At 58.2% G+C, this 21,607-nt stretch overlaps 1 protein-coding gene across 1 annotated transcript in view; it reads right to left on the reverse strand.

The window, feature by feature from the left end:
- Nucleotides 1-1,454: 1,454 nt before the first annotated feature.
- PHACTR3 (phosphatase and actin regulator 3) overlaps nucleotides 1,455-21,607 on the reverse strand; it is a 211,480-nt gene continuing 191,327 nt past the window's right edge. Inside the window, exons 9-13 of the mRNA XM_045795392.2 lie at nucleotides 11,020-11,075; nucleotides 7,207-7,268; nucleotides 6,218-6,358; nucleotides 4,807-4,883; nucleotides 1,455-2,905 (exon numbers count right to left, since the gene is read on the reverse strand). Coding sequence (XP_045651348.2) covers nucleotides 2,890-2,905; nucleotides 4,807-4,883; nucleotides 6,218-6,358; nucleotides 7,207-7,268; nucleotides 11,020-11,075 — 352 coding nt within the window. The 3' untranslated portion in view covers nucleotides 1,455-2,889. The remainder of the gene's footprint in view (nucleotides 2,906-4,806; nucleotides 4,884-6,217; nucleotides 6,359-7,206; nucleotides 7,269-11,019; nucleotides 11,076-21,607) is intronic.

The raw sequence follows: 21,607 nt of genomic DNA on the forward strand, positions 1-21,607 counted from the left end.
TAATTTCAAAGTCTTTTAATATGCTTTAAAATGTATTTTTTTACAAAGACTTACAATGTACTATTTCCCCTATCAATGCCAGGTTAAAGCTTGATAGTTCTAGAAGTGATTTAATTTCCTCTCATAGAATAATCAATTATGGTTTTTAAATCTTTTAATCTTTTAAACGCCTTAAAAACAATTTCATTAATGACTTAATATTCATTGTTACTTTAATAGTTAATCATAGGTTTTTTGTGTGTGAAAATTAGAACAAATGACTTGTGAAATCAATGCATAAAAACCTGATAAGTCCTAGTAGTGAAGAATTGTGATAAGTTAGTGAACTGTTTGTGGTAATATCACAGATATTGTGATTAGTTATTGAATAGGGAGGCAGCAGAAACGGGTTTTCCCTAAATCTTCAGGCTCCTAAGTATATACACTTTCTCTTCAAATTTATAGAACATATGTAAATATATCTAAAGAAACATGTGTATCACCTGTACCACGAGATTTATAAGCTGCTTTTTAACTTTGCTCCTCCAACTCGGAGGAGAGACATTCGAGACGCCCATCGGAGCCTTCCTCAGTGCCGGGCTGCGTGCACCTGGTCAGTGCGGAGTGAACACACCTGATTCACAGTTTCAGTTGGCTCTCTCGACCTCTATAATACTGGATAAGAACGTGAAATATGGAAATAAAACCTAGAGGAATAGTTTAAGATTAATAAAAATACAATATAGAAGTCAGATACCGTTGCTAAAAATTTTGGTTACAATGCAAATGTCTTCTGGTTTTATGATATCTTAGAATGCTTGAGTCTGAACCAAACCAAACCCTCCATTGGGTCTCCACCTTATTTTCATTTTGAATTTTATTTATCCATTAATTATGGAACTTTACTTGGGGAAAAACCTGAACACATGTCCCCCTTGCCAAGTTACCTCTAACCAGAGGCCCATCTCCCAAGCAGTACTGATGCTTTCGGCCTTGGGGGCCAGCATGGTTTTGAACAGAAGCACCGTTTTCCTTTCTTTGTTTCATAGTAAGTCCGTGGATATTTCTATGCGAAGGAGATTGAAATCTTACTTTTACATAATTTGGGCTCCACTTAATGTTTTAAACTGAATAAAACAAAATACGGAGCTGCCGAAATGTAGTTTAGAATAGGGAAAAAATTAAAGTTTCCTGGAGGTTGACTGACCACAAATATGAGTAGAGTATACGTATATATTAAATAATGCTATATACACATAAATGCTTATAAAATTAAAGAGCTGGCTTCTAGTTAGAAAAGCTTTAGATATCATTTCATTTCACAGACAGAGACATTGAGGCTCAGAGACGTGAAGCAGTTTGCAGAAGGCTGCACAGCAAGGAAGAGGTAGAGCTGGAATTTTCCCACCATAACGGGGATTTCTTTTAAGAGTTCAACTAACGGACAGCACGCTCGCTAGCATCTAGGACCGATCACAGTCCCTCAGGACAGAGTGCTGCCACGAGGGTGGAGCCGTGTCCACGGGCCCCTGACCCGCTTCGGTCTTGAAGAAGTTGAACAGGACGTGAGGTAGGGTGTGCAGTGAGACGTCACAGAGGACGTGCACCTGCTCCGGGGGCTCCTGGCAGCCCCACCAGCGGCGAATGTTTACTGGGGACGTAGAATGTGTTGGTCGCAGGCATCTCCTCTAGAAGTTTCAGCAACACTTTGAGAGGGAGATGATCTTCCTAGAGAGAAAATAGTATCTTGGTGAACAGTGCAGAGCTGGGATTTAAGCATCAGGGTCTGCAAGCTGCTAAAGTCGGGCTCCAAGCCACTGGGCTTCCGGCCTCAAACTCAGTCTGAAAGCTGCACGCGGGCAGGCGGGCTCACCTGTGAGGACACTTATTTAAAGGCCAAGTAAAAATGCCTTTCGGGGAACATTATTTTTTTTAATTTATTTTCCCCCTTTGTGCCAACATTACGTTTTACTTTTGTGCTAGGGTAAATGTCCTCTTTATAATCTCCACTCCATCTAAACCTTTGTGTCCTATAACAGTTTTCCATAATGTTTGCAAATGTGAACCTAAAAATACTCAAAGACGGCCTAATTTTCATCGTGGTAGAATTTTCCACCAAATTGACACTTATTTCTGGGTTCATTACTCAATGATACATGAATTTAATTAAGTTGAAAAACAATCTGATTTTCCAAGGCGCAAACCACATATACTAACAGAATTTACAAAACAAAACGCAAAGTTGGAATCCTCTTTTACGTGTTTGGATCTGATGGCTCAAAAGTAATGAAACTCGACTTGTTTCACAGATCCGCTCTCCTCCCAACTCCCAAGAAAATGTGAAACCCAGGTTCATTTCCTGCAATAAGTAGTCATTTAATTAAAGAACAAAATTAACAGGAATCAAAATGTTGCAGCTGTATTTTTTTGTTAGACATTATATAAAAAAAAAAAAGAAAAGTATAATACAGTCAATAATTTTGTGGAACATGAACTTAAAGAGTTCTCAAATTAACTGTGATCAGAATAAAAATGTCTTTCAACATAAGCCTGAACGCCGCTGCGCCGCCCGTCCGCGTCGGAGGCCCCGGGTGCGCCTGCCCACGCGCGGCCCGGCCCCAGCTCGCCGCAGAGCTGTCAAACCAGGTGCAAAGGCAAAGGACAGTTTTCTTCTGGGAGAGCGACTCTGGGTCTCCACCGGGCCCCACAGTTCCCACTCCGCAGACACCAGAGAGCGAAGGGTGTCCTCTGGGTCCCCTCGAACAGCACGGCCCAGACTTCACCTGCCCGAGCGCCCCGCTCCTCTCGCTGACACGGCAGGGAGTCGTGAGCTGAACTTCAGGAAAGTTCCCTGATCAAGGTTCAGTGTTGGTATAAAATTAAACACAAATTCTTCTCAGAAGAAAATCTCTATGGCCTGTGGAATCTAGGAATTAACAAAACACAAACAGTTCAAGGTCATTCATTCCTAAGTTAAAATTGCCAAAACCTCCCACAAGTAAATGTGTGGCTATTAAAAGCGGCTCAGAGAACCAACACAGAAAACCCAAGGAAGGGCCGGCTTTGCTTCAGGTACTGGGGGGCCTCCGAGGGCTCCCGGCTCCCAGGCCTGCGCTGGACCCCAGAAGGAACGATACGCCGAACTCTGCCTCAAACTTGGTCTGAAAGCTGCTGGTTACGCTCTTGACGTGTGCGAGGTTTGCTAAACCAGAAGTAATGAATCGATTCATAAAACACACTTTGGGAAATTAGAGTTACGGTTTCGTTTTTGTAAGTCGGTAATGTGTTTGTGATGTTAAATGTAACACATTTAACAAGGTCTCACGTGCCTACGTGTACCGTTCTTTCAAAAATTGGTACTAAGTGCTCAAATGTGGTACCAAAAATCTTAAGAATTACTTCCTGATGTCCAAGTTTTGGGCCAACTCTTAAAATTCTATCACCTAGGAAAGGTATTAAGGACTTTGAGAGAAGATGTATGTGTTTAGTGAACAACTGCTAATAACGCGTGATGGGAAACTGTCGGATACTTTGACGTTAACACAACACTACGTAACAATTCTGTCCTTTTTCTTTAACACGGTGAACGTGAGAAACAGCTCTGAATGTTTTACTGGACAATGCTGATTTCCTAAACGTTTTTGAGTATTTTGGATAATCGAAACTGAGATGACCTATTCCTGCCCAAACGTATGCCAGTCACGGGGGAAACCTTAACAATTTTTAGACTGTTTATTTGCAATCATTTTGCCCTGCTCTTGCAACCTCCTCTTCCCCCCTTAATATATTCACCCCAAAACCGTCCTGGAGGATAGAACCCCACCACACCTGGTTCGGGTCCACAGCCACACCTGCCTTACAGAGCAAGTCCCCTCAACAACCACAGTGGCCACTTAGGGACAAACCAGAAAAGGACAGGAACCTGCTACTTTGGTTTAAGGCCGTGTCTGTACTTGGGAGTTCCACTCTCTCTGTATTTGGGACTTGAGCATCTGTGGGCCAAGGGAGAGGGGGTGGAGGGCCTGTTTCGGGTGGAGGCTCGGTCAGGACGGAGGGAACGTGAGAACGTATCGCTTGTCGCGCCGAGGAAAGAACATGCCTCCAACAAGCCAGGAGAAGCCAGTTGCTCCCCGCCGCCCCCTCTGGAGACCCCGCGGCTTCTGTAGGAACCACGTCCAGGGCACACGTTCACCGTGACGCGGCCAGCCTGGTGGTGGAAGGTGGCCGATGCGCCCGCCGGAGCAGAGGCTCCCTGAAGCGGGGGCCCCTTCACCGTACTCATCGCGCCGTCTCAGCGCCTGGCGTGATGCCTGCTGTGCCGTAGGGACTCAGATATCTGGGTTTGGGGGAAGCCGCAGCTGGTGTTAAAGATGCGAACGTAAATGGAGGAAAGATAGGAACGAGCGAACGGAAGGGCTGGGTGGCCTCCCGTCGGCACAGTTGGGTGGGGGGTCCCAGGAACGAGTGAACGGAAGGCGCTTGGTGGCCTCCTGTCGGCACAGTCGGGTGGGGGGGGTCCCATAACGGAGAGGTCTGGACACTACAGGGGCGCAGGCAACTGACAGGCACGTCACGGTCATTGCTCTGAGACCGATTCTCTTACTCGGGCGTGAACCCCTTCCACCACGGGCCCGGGAGCGCTGCTCTGCCCCCACCGCCCCGCACGCCGGTGGGGAGCCGCGGCTGTGCCGGGGGTGCGTCTGCGTGTCCCCCCAGCTCTCCGCAGAGACGCTGAACTCGCTCCCTGGACATGCAGACCCTGGTCTCTGTTTTCGTTTTACAGAAACGTGGTAAGTCCCATGAACGTCACACACACAGAAATCCGACCTTGTCAAATGCTTGCTTGATGCGTGTACCTCCATTTCGTTACTCTTGTACTCGTTGAGCTCCTTACGGATGGCTGCCTGAAATTCAAACACAGGACATTAAAAAACGAGCATCGAAATTAGTACCCCGGTGTGGATGAGCAATAGTCCTAATACTTGCTGAGTTCTGTCGTTCTGTAATCTATTTCGAAAGAACAAGAAACTACGTTGGGCCCAGCGCTCAGCCTCCGACCCACGGTCGCGGTCATCCCTGACCAGCGCACGGCCGCGTCCCCGACAGGCTGGTGAGGCCGCAGCAGGAAGACACCCCCAGCCGTATACACCCGCCGCCCTGAGCACACGCAGAGCCACCTGATGCGGAGCAACGTAACGTGGGAAGTTCGGCTTGGGGTGAACTCACTTGGAATTCTGCAGTCGGATCATTTGGGAGCCATTCTAACTTCCGCACGTGGTGTCGCTGTGTCATGTGACAAATGGTATCGCCGTCACACGCGGGCGGGGTGTGCACCGCAGCACGTCAGGCCTGTCCCCGGCCCCCTCCAGCCTCCCTGGCCCCCTGGGACCGTGCGCTCCCTTGATGAGCCCTCCAGGGCCGGCTGAGGCCGGGGAGAGCCTCGGAGTCAGGAATCTCCGCGTGTCCACATGTGTGACCCGGGACAGGACCGTGCCCTCTGCGCCCTTGCAGGCTGGCGGCCCAGCAGCGCTTCTACAGGGAAAGTGGCCACAGGCCACCCTCGGGGACTTTCCGGGGCTTACGTCAAGTGATGCTGGTGGATGGGCCAGACTCAGGGATTCGGTTGGCACAGCAACCAGGGGAGGGCTCACTGGGTCCCTCTGCTTCCCCCACAGCCTCTGGGACCCACGGCTTCCTTGCTCCCTTCCCGCACCCCACGCCGGTCCCCTCAGACTGCCCTGGAGGCCCCGGAGACACCTCACACCGGAGTGATGGGGACCGATCCAGAGCCGCCTCTGTCTACACGGCGAGGCTTTCCTGCCTCTGCCTCCCCCGCCCCGTATCATCACTGCAACGGACTCCGCGTGGACCTCTGTCCTTCGCCTCTTCTCCGCCAGCCTCGCCTGCTTTTGATTCATTGTCCAGACCAGAGTTTCTCAACTCCCACACTCTCGACACTGGGGACTGGGCCCTTCTGGGGTGGGGCCACCCTGGGCTCAGCCCACTGCCCCCCATTTCTGACACCAAGAATGCCCGCAGACACTGTCAAGGGTGGAATTGCCTCCAGCTGCAAACACAGCATGAGCGCGGATTACGTCTGTGAAGGTGACATCGGGGCAGAGCCTGCACCGCCCCTCCCCCCCGGGTCTGGGAACAAACCCGCTGGCCCGTGGCCGTCTGTCCTCCGACGCCGTGCCACCCTGACCGCCCCGAGCAGCACAGCCAGTGTCTTCCGTACCTTGTCGGCCGCGGACAGCCGCGTCCAGGGTTTGTCTGCCCGTCGGTCATAGTCCTGAGCTTTTGCCACCTCCACGTAGTCACTGAACCGGATCAGAATCTTCCTGTCTCGCAGCTCATCCACCGTGGGTCTCTGGTTGAGCTGAAATCAAAGGTCGCCCGTGAGCCGCCTGGGGCTGCACCAGCACTCTCGGGGACTCGGACAGACAGCACGTGTCTACAGGGACAAGGGCACTCGGAAACCGGGAATACGGCCCTATGCCAGCAGCGCAGGCGCCGGGGGAGCTCGCGGAGGAAGCCTGGGTGCGTTCGACGGCAGCAGCCGCTCGCGCCAGCTCTTCTCGGACGAGCTTCTAGAGAAAGGGCCGGAGGGAGCGGGTGCTGCCCCGCGCAGGAGGCCTCCGTCGAGCTCACGAGGATGCTCGGCTCCCCTCCAGCAGGTGCAGATCCCCTCCTCCTCACTGCCCGGGGCCCGGAGAGGACGGGGAAGGGCCGAGACGCTGGATTTAGAGACAGTCCCGGCTCCGAAGTGACCAGCTCATGCAGCCGTGACCTAGGCCAGTGGTGGCCAGTCCTACCTCCCTGTGACCCCCGCACACAAACCCTGGAAGCCAAGGAAACGCTTCTGCAATTGGGAGCGGCCGGACAGGCAGGAGTGCCAAGGAGCCCGAAACACAGCGAGCGCCAACATCCTGGGATGCTCTTCCCAGACTGTGTGAAGAGTTCAGGTAAAGGAAGGGGATGCCCACGCACCGTCCGGGTCCCCGGAGATGCACGGAAATGTCATCGGGCCTGACCTGCCAAACAAGCCGCTCTGCCCCGGGCACAGGGGGCCCCTGGGAGCAGGCATCTGGGAAGCGAATTCGCTGCCGTCCAGGAAGACGTCACCGAGTGACACACTGATGTCCCGCGTCACCCGCCCCACCACTACCAGTGCACCTGTCACCTGTCCCGCAAGATCCAGAGGGAAAGAGGCTTAAATCATGGTACCTTTCTTGTCAATCTTTGCTTGATTTCTCTTCTTTCTTCCTGCTCTGTCTGGTCATTCCTTTCTGTGAAAGGTTAAAACAGGGAAAAAAAAAAAGAAAGAAAAATGGGGTGAGACTCTCCTCCTTTTGCTGGGGCAGTGAGCTCCCAGCCTCCACGTTTCTGGTGGCGGAGACAGGCTATCAGGGACACCTCATGGCACGGCTGGTCTTCCTCCACTTGGCCAGCCACGCTCAGACCGTGGTCTCACTGCCACACAGAGACACTGACACCAAGGGAAGCTTTGCCCACGATCCAGCCCTTCTCCGTGTCCAGACTCCGCGCATACGCTCGGCTGTGCATTTCACCTGCAGGAGAAGCGGGAGGCAGCGCTCCTTCCCTCCCTCCCCCACAACCAAATATCTACCCTCTGTCTGTATAGTCACGTCCAGGAGTATAGATAACATGCGCAAATTCTTTTAGCAGGATAAGTGAATGTGCACATACGTGACTAGGAATGTAAAGCACACAGGAACGTCATACGTGAAGAGTAACAGGACTCTCATGGCTGTTTCTCCTTCTGCTTCCTAGGCAGACACACAGACCTCCAGCCAACCAACACACACAGAGGAACACCCTTCCCCACACTCTGGGCCACACGCTTGCCTGGAATTTGTATTCGCGGGGTCTGTCTACACCTACGGTACGTGCACCCAGCGGACGCGCGGAAGCGAGCACACGTCCACAGCACAGGCTTGTAAGGGAGGCTCAGTGCCTCCCCCAGCTCGAGCTGTGACTATTAGCATTCAAGCTGTGCTCATACCTACACGCGGGAGCTAAAAATAGAACAGAAGTCAGAGCCGGGGTGAAAAATGCGGGCTTTGCCCTGGGATACGAGATAATGGATGTCCTATTTCTGGCACTCTCTGTTGCTAAATAAAGCCTCAGGTCCCGGACTGTAGGAAGCTCCATTCCTGGGAAGGGAGGCTCGCCTGCCAGCAGTCACTCCTGGAGACACGGCTGGTTCCAGAAAGGGGAGCCCTGCTGCTTTGCGCTTAACATAATCTCCCTCATCTGCCTTGACTTCCGGCATGCCACACATTTGTGCATTTGGGGGACTGGGCTGACGGGTGTCAGACACATGGTACTCTTCAGTAACTTTTTGAAAAGGAAGACATCTTGCTTTTGAATGTTTTAGAAAAGGAAATGAAGCCCTTGTTCGTTCTTGGTTTCTAACCCAAGTGATAAAGCAGAAGCGAGCCCACGAGGAGGCTCTCACCGCAAAGCTGACGAGATGATCAAGGAAAAATGGGGAAGTATTGCTCTAAGGCCAACTGTGAGAGATTTCGGTGATGACATGAAGCTAATTCTTGAGATTTCTTAAAAATAGGCCCTGGACAAAGGCCGGTGCAGCCTTCACTGTGAAAACCGTAAAACAAAACCCGATCTTTGTCTTTAATCACCAACAGCGTCATTACCAAAGTCCCAGGAGGGCCACGGACGCTTTGGAGAGCGGATCTTTGAAGGTGGCCAGCAGGCCCCCCCCGGGGCAGGTGCGCTGTTGGGCGCCAACCCCAAGAAGTCCCTCCTCAAAGCCCGACCCCACGGGTTCCCTCTGAGCAACACTTAGTGATGGGTTTGTGGACCTTTGATTCCCAGACCTAGAAAAGCCTCTGCCTTATACAAACCAAGGGACCCCTGACCACAGCCTCCATACCCAGATGTTCTAGAAACAGAGCCAGTGGCACGGAAGCCACATTCGAGTCTTCTGTAACTCATCAGAGATGCACTGTTGCTTCTAACACAGGGGTTAGAATGCGGCCCGTGGGGCCAGGCAATCTTCAGCTCTATCTCCTTGCCAAGCTCGACGTCAACCAGCCGTATGGCTCCTCCAGTTAGCTTCCTTACCAGAGAGATGGGGACAGCGGTGCAAAACCGCACGACTGCTGTAACGATCCAACAGGGGCGCGTAAGCACCCCGAGTCCCGTGGCTGGCACAGCGTGGGCCTACCGTGGGAGCGCCGGGTTTGGGGTCGTCACCTGTAAAGGGGCCACTGTCTTACCCGTGAATGACCCCCACACCGAGTTCCGAGCGTCCCTCAGAGCTGATCCCAGCTGAGCCCCCACTGGCAGGGGAGCAGACAGGCCATGACAACATTCTAAGGGTTACAGGCAGCACCGGCCCTGGAGCAGCAGGGTGTGTAGCCCGTGTCCGGGGCCTGGGAGGGTGCCGTCCCACACTGGGCCGGACGCGCTCGCTCTCTTTTAGGCTCCGCAGAATGGAACAACGGCCTGCCGAGCCCAAGCAGAGAAACTCGCGGGCACTCGCACACCGGGCACTCGAAGTGCTCCCGAGCTGCCCACACACGGACCGGCTCGAGGGTGAGGAAGGGATTGCCGCGGCCACCGCGCAGGAAGCCCACTCCGCCCTGCACTGAAGCTGAGAGCAGACGACGGTCCAGGTTACCCGCTCCGCGCCTCCATTCACCAGGCGCCCGTTCTATTTTTAAGGCTCTGACGTTTATTTGCAAAGGCGAATACAATGCGAGCGGGGATGAGAGCTCTGCGGAGGCCATGCGGGCTCGCGGGAAGCAGACCCCTCGGAGGGCAGCGCCCCCCAGGCTCCCGCTTGCCCACCGCCGGGCCGGCTGTGTTCAGGGCATCTGTGACGTAGTCGCGTTATAGATAAATGGTGGAATTTTTAAACATTCAAATACTCAGTAGCTGAAATAGCCTGACTCTCCCGTCTACTGGGTCAGGCGGGGAGAGGCCAACAAGCTTCTCCTTAAACCCTCAGATGCGGCCAAGTTCACACAACACAGAAGAGAAGGGGCCACATCCGAAGTCTGATGACAAAAACACAGTCCCTTCTCTTGGGGTGAAATATGTCTCACCTTCCGTGATGGAGGGGGAAGGGGCTGCTCAGGCCGGCGAGGACAGGGTGGGGGGCCAGGGATCAGCCAGGACTCCGTGCCCAGACCAGCAGGAGGCGCTGCCATCCACCGGCTTTCTGACAGCATCCCCCTCCCACCCCCGCGCTGCCCCAACTTTGGGAAGAGCTCACAGCTCACAGAATAAAAAACCAAACTCAGAGGGTTTCTGCAGCGTTCATCACGTAAAGAGGAAAAAGAATGAAAATAGTTTAAAAATCCAGGCCCTTCGAGGACACCTTTTGTAGAAAACATTTGGAAAACTGAAGTCTGCTGGCCAGAGAACTCTCCAAGAAACACTTCTGAAGGGGTTTAACCACCCCCCAAACCGTCCAGGATGCTCATGAGAGCACCGCGTTCTCTGTACTGGGGAGGCACCCTGATCGCACACCTGCCTGGGGACCCCCGGGCCATGTGGTGCCCGGATGGTCCTGAAACGGCAGAGATGTGAGCCCCGGGGCAGGTCCCTGGAGTAGCCGGCTTCGTCCCCACTGGCCTTAGCGCCCCAGGGCCACGTGCTCCTGCCCTAGGGTTTCCAACGCTGTCCACGCCTTGTCTGTGATCCCTGCGCCCGTCAGGACGCCACTCCCAAAGTGCCAGGGAAACCGGCCCCAAACCCAGGACGCAGAGAGGATACTGAGCTATTTCCCCTAGATCCACAGGGTAATTAAATAACCCTGAAAATAGGGATATCTTTACGCCAGGGGGAGAACTTTTTTTTCCTCTCTTAATTTTAAATGGGGAGATTTCGGAGCGTATCAACTTTAGGGCTTGCTTTCCAGACGGACTGGACTTCGCTGGGCAGGGAGTGTCCAGCCTGCAGCCAGGGCTGCGCTGGGACATCCCGCCCCCTGCCCCGCCCCCACGCCGCACCTGAGGGAGGAGCCAGGGGTCCCCAGCTACTCACGTTTCAAGATGTTTCTTCTCTCCAGTTCCTCCACGGCGGGTCTTTGGCTCAGCCGTCTACGGAAAAACACCAGAATTACATTTTGCACCATGGTGGCCGCCTGCACCTGGGCTCTGCCGGGACAGAGGTGGCCGGCGCGCCCCGAAGATCGTGTCCCCAAAAGCTGGAGGAAGGGAGGGGACCTCTGGCGGCGGCCTCTTGCTGGCCAATCCAGGAGGATCCTGCACAGGAGGGAGGTCGCCCTCTGTCACGGAGCTCCCGGGGAGGACCCCGTGCCACCTCGGGCTGCGCGGCTCATTTCCAGACCTGCCGATCAGCCCCCCGGCGGGACGCCCCCCAGGCGTCCCGCTTCCGTCCCAAGCAGCCGCGCCCGCAGCCCTCGGCAGGGGGAGTGACAGGGAGCACCGCCTCGCGCCTCCCAGCCCAGCGGAGCCAGAGCGGCAGAAGCAGAGGGAGGGGTGCCCCCCACTCGCCTCCCCTCCCCTCCTCTCCTCCCCTTGCTCCGCTCCGGCCCCAGCCCACCCCCGCCCCACCGGCGCCCTCCCAGGCAGAGGACGAGGCTTTCCAGCGGTGTCGCGTTGAGGGAGTGGAGGATCCAGCCAAAAACAAACACATAAAATACAGAAAAGGCCTGTCAGGAGAGAAAGGCATGATGAACCCAAATTAGTGCCAAGCGCCAATTCTTTCTGCAGCTCCGACACCACCGTCCTTGGGTCCGAGCCAGGAGCCGGCCCACTTCCGGACCCCCAGCCACCGCCCCAGACGGAGGGGCTGAGCACGCGAACGCCCGGAGTCGGGGGGCCACCGCACTTGGCCCCAAAGAGGATGCAGCCCCCAGAAATATCTGTCTGCTCTTCCTAATGCCTGTCCCAGCACAAAGCCGAGGGCGTCCCCAGGGCTCCGCGGCTCCTCCCCCACAGGCACACCACCGTCGAGGGCTTTGTGTGCGGAGGGCTCTGGGGGTGGCTGCCTCGACATCTTGTCACGGAGGTTGGTGGGACCCAAGCCTGCCCACCCCGCATGAGGCCTGGCTGGGACCCAGGGGCTGAGAATCCTGACCTGCCCCCCGCGAGGCACACAAGACTTGGCTCGGGCAGAGGCTCCCTGGGCCTCACTGGAAGATCCCCGGTGCCACTCACTCACTCCCCCTGCGAAGGATCAGGGAGTCTCGCCTCTGTGCCACACGGTTCCACGCCCTGGCCACGGCGCTGAACCGGCCTCCCCTGCCCTGCAAAGCTCACAGGCTAAGGAGGAAGGCAGGCAAACCATTAAAAAAATGAACAAAACCATTCCAGAGAGTGTAATGCCACAGAGGAAACAGGACAGGGCATGTGATGAATGAGTGACCAGAATGGGTGGGGGGGGGGCGGCGAGAGGGTTCCGGGGAGACGCCTTTCCTCTGAGACCCGCACAAGGAGGAGGTCAGCCACGGGAAGATCACACTTCTCCAGCCGCAGTCCCCTAAACACTCACACACGGGGCTTGGGGACGTGGGACGGAGGGGAGGAGTGATCACGGCAGGCTTCATGGAAGAGGAAACTTTGGGCAGGGTTGTGGAGAATCTATAGGGGGGCAGAGCCTGGTGACTGGCGACTGCCAGCTGCTTAGCCAGGACGCCTGCTGGGACACCTGAGGACTGAGGCCACAGATTTCCTCAAACCTGGAAAGTATCCCAAATCTCCACTGGCAATGCCTCCCCGCCCCAGAGCCTCTTCTTGCCGGAGGCCTGTCTTCTCCTCCAAAATGAGAACCAATCACAGACTTCCCCCGAAGTGTGAGAACTGAATGAGGTAATGCACGGAGCGTCTGTGAATGCTAGCTTGGCACATAGTAATCTCTCAAAAAAGTCTCAAGAAAACCCAACCTGGGAGCTGCCAGCTGGCCACGGAGGGAGTGCCGGGAAAGGCCTGTCACCCTATTCCTGCGGCTCTAAGAAGCGTGGACAGCTCGCCCCCGAGATCTGTGCCCCGGCCTGCGTGCTGAAGGTGGGCCGAGTCCTGCCCCGCAATGCAGGGCTCCTCCCGGTGCCACTGGGCTGACAGCACAGCTGGCCGCCAGAACGGGCAGTCCTCCGGGTGGACACAGCCCCTGTAAGGACCCCGATACGAGCAAAGTGCAGGCACCATCCCTTGCCTGACCGTCCCCGCAGAGGCAGCCCGGAGCTAGAGCAGAGGACACGAGCCCTCCCTACGTGGTTCTTTCCACGACAGAGGATCCCAATCACCCGGGACAGGGGAGGAGGGGGTCCCGAGGGCAGTGCTGCGAGTCCAGCCTAGACTCACCCCTACCCGGAAGGCCACCCAGTACCCAGGATGCCACTTACGAGACTGTGAACTTCTGCCTCGGGTTCACCTGACCTTCCTTCATCACATGTTCTGTGAGTGCGCGTAATACACGGGGCCCTGGGGATAGGGTGGTGAGAAATGACACCCAGTCCTGTGCCAGGGCCTGCAGGCTCTCTTGGGGTACAGACGCTCACCCTGTTCCCACACAGCACGAGGACGAAGCCTGGGGCAGGTGGGCAGACCGGACAGGGCCAGCTCCCTGGAAGATGCCCCTTGGGTTGAGATCTAACGGATCCGTGGGGACTGCTAAGCGAGGAGGGCGGGAAAAGCCAGTGCGAAGGTCCTGAGGTCAGCAGAAATTCTGCAGGTGCTCTTCGGACTGAATGGAGGCATGTGAGCAACTGTGGGGCAGGAGAGCTGGGGGGGGGGGCACAAGCTGGCGTCGGCCGTGAGGAGTGTGGGTTCACTCCGGGAGTCCGAGAAGGCATATGGTGGTTTGAAGCAGGCAAGGGTTGGCCGGGGTTGAGGGGATGCCAAGATCGGATTTGCGTTGGGAAGCCCTCTCTGGACTCCTCCAGGCTGCTGTCCAAGAAAGGACAGGGCAGAACCCATCAGAAGGAGACACAGGCCTTCCCCGGGGGCCAGTACCCCCGCCAGACAGGAAGGACAGGTGCTCCAGACCCACGAGTGGCCGAGGGCCCTGTGAAATGTTCACGACACAGGGAAGGTACTGACTCTGGACTAAGGACACTGCAAACTCCAAATTAGTACCCATTAGACTAAATACATAAACCACAGCATTCCGTCCCTTTGTTGCCTAAAACTCGGCTCAGCTGGCTGTGTGGGGTGAGGCTTCCAGAAGCAGGAGTGACAACCACCCCACTTACTGTCAGAGGCACACGATGGAGGAGACCGTGAAGGCTCAGAGAGGCAGACGTGATCAGGTCTTTCTGGCCAGGTAGACCCCAGGGGGGCGGGTGCAGGTGAGCACACGCTATGAGACCAGGCGGCCAATGAGAGCACAGAGACCCCCCTCCCGTCGCGGTGTGTTCCAGGGGGCCCCCGGGCAGGGAGCATCTTCACTTCGGAGCCTCGGTGGCAGGGGGCTCTCAGAGGACCTGCAGACACGGCCCCAGGGTGGCGGGGCTGGGGGGCCGGGGCCTCAGGGAGGGCGTGGGTGCACTGCAGCCCGGAGGATTCCCCAGCTCCTCCTGGAGGCTCCTCCCTGCCCCGATTCAGAAAGGCGCCCAGCCAGTGAGGAGCGGGTGCCACTGGGGAAGACACGTTCTATTTCTGACTCTTCCCACACGGAGAGCTGGAGTGTGGCAGCTAATCGCAGCACCGCGGGGGAGCGGCAGCAGGAAAAGGAGGGCCAGGGTAGAGAGAGGCCCCCGCCCGCCTCCCAGCCTGGTCCCCGTCTGTGCACACAGGAGAGGTGGGGAAGTCAGCGCTGGCCCAGGGCCAGAGTGCGCCAACAGCCCTCCGGGGCTCAGGCAGGGAGCAAGGGCAAGGGGAGGGGTGTGGGACCCCACAGGACAGCATGTGCACACGTGGGTGTGTGTCCCCCGGAGGGCCTGGTCACCAGCTCATGCTCCTGGTCCCGTGAGCCTCTCTTGTCTCTCCACACCTGACCCTGTGCTGCGAACACAGGAAACGACGGAGGATGGAGGGTATGTGGCCACGAGGGGCCGTGGCCGTGGGCAGCTGGCCGACTAGGACGCCCGCGTGGGCTGCACGAGAATAAGGGGTATAGTCGCATCGTCCATGAGGCTCCTGCTCTGCACAAGATGGTCCTGTTTCCGTTCCGCCCACACCAGCACCAAGGGCCACCGCACAGACACAGGGGCTGAAGTCGAGCCGCAGCTCCGCCACCTGCTAATGCCTCGCCGACCTGAGCCTCTGGTCCCCGGCTGTCACCTGCCCCAGTGACCCCATGGGGTACTGAGGGGTGAGGACACTAAAGTCAAGGAGCTGGCACACAAACAGGGGGCACTACTGTGACTGGCGTCTACAGTGCTCCCCTGGTGTGCTGAGGCCAGCTCTCCTGCAGCCTCCACCGACAGAGCTGCGATCTCTAACCTGCTGGCAGCCCCCGTGCCGGCCAGGAGCCCCAGGAAACACTCCTCCATCAGACACTCATTCATGCCTTCCTCCATCAGACTCCCTCCCCCCCATCAGACCCTCACCCCCTCCTGCATCAGACCCTTGGTGCCAGGCTCACATCAGCACAGGCGCAAAGTGGTGACTTGAGGCCGAACCACCCGCCACCCTCAAGGACATGACCCTGCTGCACCATCACACAGGGCCCACCCCGTCCCACAGCCCAGTGAGCATGGGCTCCAGCAGCTGACCTGGGCCTGCTGTGCAGGGACCTCCGGGGCTCACCAGGGTCAGGGGCTCCCTACACTTCCCAGCCCCCTGCGGCTAGGCAGCGCCGTGCGGCCGGGTCGGAGCGGTGGCTGGGAGCAGGAGAGATGCTGCATGTGGACCGAGCCCTAGAAGAGGCACGGGAACTTCCGTGGGCTCCGCTCCCCACCGCGGGCCCCTGGGCCACATGCCTGATGGCACAGCTTCCAACCTGAGTGGCCCAGGCTGGCCTCCGTGTGAGGCCAGCTGCCCTGGAGGCTCGCCCTGCCCATGATGGACTCTGCATGGGAGAAACAGGCCTGTGCTGGGTGAGGCCACTGAGGTTTGGGGTGTCACCACAGCGCCATCTGACCTCGGGAGGCACAGCTCAGGCCATGGCTGGCTGTGACCTTGGCCATGTCCCCAGGGCACCATGCCATGCAGGCCGGGTCTGACTGCCCCCCCCCACCCCCTGCAGCCTGGACCTGCCCAGAGCCTTCTCCAGCATGGGGCCAGGCCTGGGGAGCCCTGCAAGGCCAGGTGGACCGAAGGGGTAGGTGCCCCTCGGCCCCTCACCATCGGGGTCAGGGGGCAGCCTGGCTGCCAGACCCATCAATGCTCCATAGTCCAAATACAAGCAGGCAGGTGCATTTTTGGCTCACATGATACTTTTAAGAAACAGCATGAAGGGACGTTAATTGACTGGGAGTTTCACTTTCAAATGTTTCCTGGCTTTCCTGGAATATACAGAAGAATTGGCTACTTGGGTTCACAGCCCCATCCCCCACACACAGTGGGGCAAAGCGGGCACCCTGGTGGCTGGCAGTCCCCATGGCTCCCCAGGGCATCACCCCCATCATCTGGGCTCTCTGGTCACCCTGCCTCGGGACCAAGATCTGGAGTGAGCTGGGCCCTGGGGACCACCACCCCCTGCCTGTCCCGAGGAGCCCCTCCTGCCTCCCAGACACACTTGGGGGTGGGTGGCGTTGTGGCTCGGAGGCCCGGACAGCAGCTCCAGACCTAAGCCGAGGACAGGAGTGACTGGGTGGCCTGCCAAGCAGTGGGGGGTGGCGGGGGGGCATCTAGTCTGCCGGGAGCAATGCCCCCAGACAGACCTCTGTCCACGCCAGCCCATCTCCCGACACACGGCCACTTCCCACAGCTGTGTCTGCCACGTGACACTGGTTTCTTGCGGGCGCTCTCTGGGGGGACCCTCTCAACTGAGGGAGTGCTGGCAGCTCCTGGCCCCACGGGAAGGAGAGGAGAACCGGGGGACTCCACCCCTCAGCGGAAAGACTCAGGGACCAGAAGGAACCAGGGGTGGCAGGAGCACTGGGTCAGGGGTGAGGTCTTCTCAGAAAAAACCCCTCAGATGGCGTCATGACCCACCGACCTTAAACAACAAAAGAGTCACACAATAAACAGGCCTCAGCCTGTCCCAGGCCCGCCCACTATGCACTTGTCACCGGCTCCTCAGCGCCACGGGAAGGATGCTGCCCACCATGGGGCCGGGGTCACACTGCGGAACGTGCCCCAGGACCCAGCCAGCCGGCCATAGAGCGAGGGGCACCTTCCGGTCCCAGGCTGGGGGCAAGTGGCAGCGTGCTCCGTGGCTGACAACACGGCCTTTCTTCCACACGGGATTGGAGGCTCCTGGGAGGCGAGGGGCTGTCAGGAAGGCCTGCTCCGTGCGGCCTGAGTTCCTATGTGGGAATGGGGCCCCAGCACTGTGGTGGCCGTGGCGACTGGGACCGGCTGGGGCAGAGAGCGCCGTGAACCGTGAGCACTGTCTGGGTTGGCCACCCTGACCCCCCGTAAGAAGGGCCACCTTCACCGCACTCACTGTACGTCTTCTTTGACCGGCAGCCACTCCGTGGGACGGGCCATCCGGTCCACAGACACCGAGGCTCGGCGCAGCCCTCTGGCTCACACGGCCCTGCCTGTCCCCGCGGCCCCGCTCTCACCCACGGGACTCCCCCAGCCCTCCTCTGCCTCAGACCCTATCACCTACTGATGAGCACCCCGTGCCAGAAAAACCACAGAACCCCCAAACCGAGGTCCTCATAAAACAGTTCACGAAACCCCAGAGAAGTCTCTGGAACCCGGTTCTGCGGCTGAACTTCCCGCCTCATGCGCTCGATCCCCTGAGGGAAATGGCTCCTTCTTCTGCAGAGCGTGGGACACCTGGGAAAGGGCCCCGCTGGGACTCTGCGCCCGGCCCCGCACGCCTCGTGGTGTGACCCCGGCCCCCCTCCTCATGTGCCCCGTCCCGGCGTCTGGGGACCAGCTGCACACCCGCTTGCTGCTGCACTGCCGGCCCGTCCAGCTCGCCCCCGCGTGCCCTGGCTCCCCACGCCCCGTGTGGCCTTGGGCTCCCGCCGGCCACACCTGCGGCGCCTTCCCAGGGCTTCCCTCAGCACCCCGCTTCCTTCCCGAGGCTCAAGCCCCCACAGTACCTCCGACTCGATTGAGTCGCCTAGAGAAGTGCTCTTGGGTGCAGCAGCTGCTGTCAAGGTGATGGGTGTGCCTCCCGGCCCAGGTCACTCCAGACCTTCAGGCCTGGCCCCCCCACCCTCCAGCTCGGGGACGCGGGCAGCCGCCGTCCCTTCTGAGCTGCACTCTTCTCCCCTGAAAACAGGAGGCCGACCGCACCCACCTCTCAGAGTTGCTGCTAATTAGGTGAATCGACCCAGAAGCCTGGAGCCCAGGGCCCGGCACACGGTGGACCCAGGGCCGTGGCAGGTCCCGAACCGTCCCCGCACGGCACTCAGGCTGCAGGGAATTCGGAGCAGCAAAGGGACAACAGGCCCGGCTCGGGGGGACGTGGGTCAGAAGCAGCATGTCCCAGCCTCACGCTTGGCCCACTTCGTACCCGAGCCCCAAACCCCTGCTTCGTCTGTGGCTGAGGCTCAAACATGACCGACATCACCTTGGTGTCAAGCAAGAACTGAGAACCGATTCCTTCCAAGGCGGCAGAGCGCCCTTCTGGAGAGAGAAGCTGCGGCTGCCGAGCAGGCAGCCCCACACCCACGGGCCGCCGGGCTATTCTGGGAGCCCCTTCCCAGGCACGCTGGTCCGATCGCTGCCGCTCCACCAGCCTGGAGCCGCCTCGGCCCGCTGGCATCCCTGCCTGGGACGGATTCCCCGGCGGGGTGGCGTCTCCACACTCACTCTGCAGGGATTCCTCCTGCCACACATGGCCTGTGCTCACACCGGTGTTGGGGAGCTCCCACGGGGTGCTGTCGGGGCAGCAGACCCACAAGGGCTTGTGGGCCAGCCTGAGACAGAGGGTCGGGGCAGGAGAGGCCACTTGAAGGGGTGACCCGAAGACCGGGCCGCAGAAAGAGCAGGGACGGGCTGCAGGCTCTGAGGGGGTGGCACCTGCCACCTTTGGGACAGCAGCTTCCCCCAACCTGAGCTCCCTGGGTCCTTGCAGTCACCCCACGTCGGAACTGCCCTGTGCTGTGGGGCCTGTGCCCAGACCTAGGCTGCGGCCACGGCTGGAGGGGGCAGGGGGAGAAGAGGTGGGAGGAAAGCAAGATAGCAGGGCTGTGCCAGGGGACGGGAGCCCGAGTCCTGGCTCTGACCCACGCCCCCACCTGCAGCCCACCGCTTCGGAGATGGAGGCAGGGTGCACGCACACCTGGGAGGATGGTAGGGACCCAAGACTCCCAGGGGGTGGCCCCTTTCCTCCCCCTGACTTCCCACGGCCACCGCCACATGCCGAGTGCCTCCCGCAGGGCCGGCCGCTCAGCCGGGGGTCCTGGGACACGCTAAGTCTCCTGGGGGCGCTGGATAGCAGCTGCGGTGACCGTGCGGAGCCCAAAGCCACCATCCCCCCAGATCCCCCTGAAGTCACGACCGCGGCCAGAGGTCACTGTGACTCCTGCAGAAAGGAGGAGGGCCAAACGGCGGGAAACTCAGAGTTGGCCAGAGTGTAGACCAAGAGGCCTTCACCCTGTTGGTGGGACCATCAGCACGTCTACCAAGATTCTAAACGCCTGCATCCTTTGGCCCAACTGTTCCAGTTCTAGGTGGATAGTTTCTGGAGCAACTCACGGGCACCGATGGGTTATAGCAAAACGCAGGGCAGAGGCTTCATGCCCATTTAGGGCCTGGACAAAGAAAGCAGTCGGCCGGCAACAGAGCTCTGTGCAGACGGGGAAAAGGGTAGGGAGCATCTACACTGGCCTTCATCAGAAGGCTCACCCAGCTGGACTCTGGGAAGAACGGGCAGAAAAGCGAAGACAGAAAATACAAAATCGTGTTGTGGTGAAGAATCTGGGCTCTGGACCCGGCCTTGGCGGGGATTCTAACTTCTCCACAATAAGCTGTGGGATCTCCAACCTGCTCACGAACTCACTGCCTTTCGCTCTGTGACAGTCAGAGGTGTCCCCCTGGCGAGACGACAGTCCCCAGGTGCTCATGCAAGCCCTCATCCAGATGCCACAGTGTAGATGCGATTACAGTCCACAATCAGATGACTTTACGGGAGGGAGACTGTCCTGGATGCTCTGGGTGGGCCTGGTCCAATCAGTCGAAAGGCTTTAAGAGCTGGGCTCAGGCTCTTTGATAAAGAAGGAATTCCACCTGTGGACAGTGGCCTCGGCCCGTGCCCGAGAGTTCCAGCCCTTCCCGGCAGCCCGTGTCGCGGATTCCAGACCTGCCTAGCCAGCCCCCCAGTCACCCACGCCCACGCCTTGCAATAAATCCCTTATTGGTCTCCTACTGGGTCTGTTTCCTGGGTGCCTGACCGACACCAGGTCCTTGTCTGTGAGGATGACGATACTATGGGAGAAGCTCTCTCCAGGATCCCCACTGACCGACCCCAGATGCGCCAACGCTCCCAACCCTGGAAGGCCAGAACCCGGCGACCGTGCTCAGCCCGCCACCCCCCGCCCCCAGTCTGTTCTCAACAGTGAGCTCTGTGTGCCTCGGGGACTGCTCCCTTTGTTCCCAAACCTATGTGTACCAGGTGTACTTATTTTTGTGATTAGGTTAATTAAATTTTATGCACATTGATTAAATGACTTAATACAGGTGTAAAAGGAAAACGTTTCTGTGAGAACAGGGTTGAAGGCTTGGAGTCAGGAAAGTAAGGATCCTAAAAATAGTGGTGTTGGCTCGTGTGGGAGCGGGAGCGAGAAAGATGGGAGGGAATCGAAAACTCCGGGAGGATTCTGCGCTTCGATCCTTCCAAGTGCCTCTCCATGCTCGCTCCTCTTCCAAGAAACCGACGCTGGGGACCATACAAGACGCATCCCAGCTTTGCGTCATGAAGAACTCCCATGTAGTCCTCCCTCAGTGGAACATTCTCGATTCTCGCCCGCGTGACTTGGGCTAAAGGAGAGCATTCAGGGCAAGAACAGGTCACGTGTGTAATTTCTGCCTTGATAACCGGCGTTCTGACGCACCCTCGACATCCCGCTCTGTCCCGCCTCGCTCGTGGGCCTGGGGGCCACAGGCAGGGCTGGCGCAGGGCAGGGGCCGTGGACACCCGCCCAAACTGGACGACACGACACCGGGGCAGACGGAAACCCAAGCTCTGCTCGAAACCCTCCTCCACCGCAGAGGATTTTCCCGGGACGTGCCGCCCCATCGAAGCGCCAAGGAGCCGCCGGCCCTCACGGCCCGGAGAGGGGAAGCCGGGGCAGGGGATCGGGGGCACAGGACCCAGGCAGCAGCACCCCGTACCTGGCATGCTGGGAGCACTTCCCGTGTCCCACCACCCCACGCTGTGTGTCCCTGCACCTCTCACACTCGCAGAGCTGACCCCCCCCCCAACACCCTGTCCCCTTGTCCCGAAGTGCCTCCGTCCTTCCCCAGTCCCCAGAGCTGAGAGCAGAGGGCGGCCCACAGAGGCTGCTCGGGAAGTGTGTCCTTGAACTGAGAGGTTGTGAGAGGGGGTGATCACTGAGGGAGGGACTGCAGTATCCGTCCACACCACCCCAGCTTCC

This window comes from Ursus americanus, chromosome 22 (assembly GCF_024610735.1).
Source record: "Ursus americanus isolate L20-20 chromosome 22, mUrsAme1.1.p, whole genome shotgun sequence".
In the NCBI taxonomy this organism is placed as follows: Eukaryota; Metazoa; Chordata; class Mammalia; order Carnivora; family Ursidae; genus Ursus; species Ursus americanus.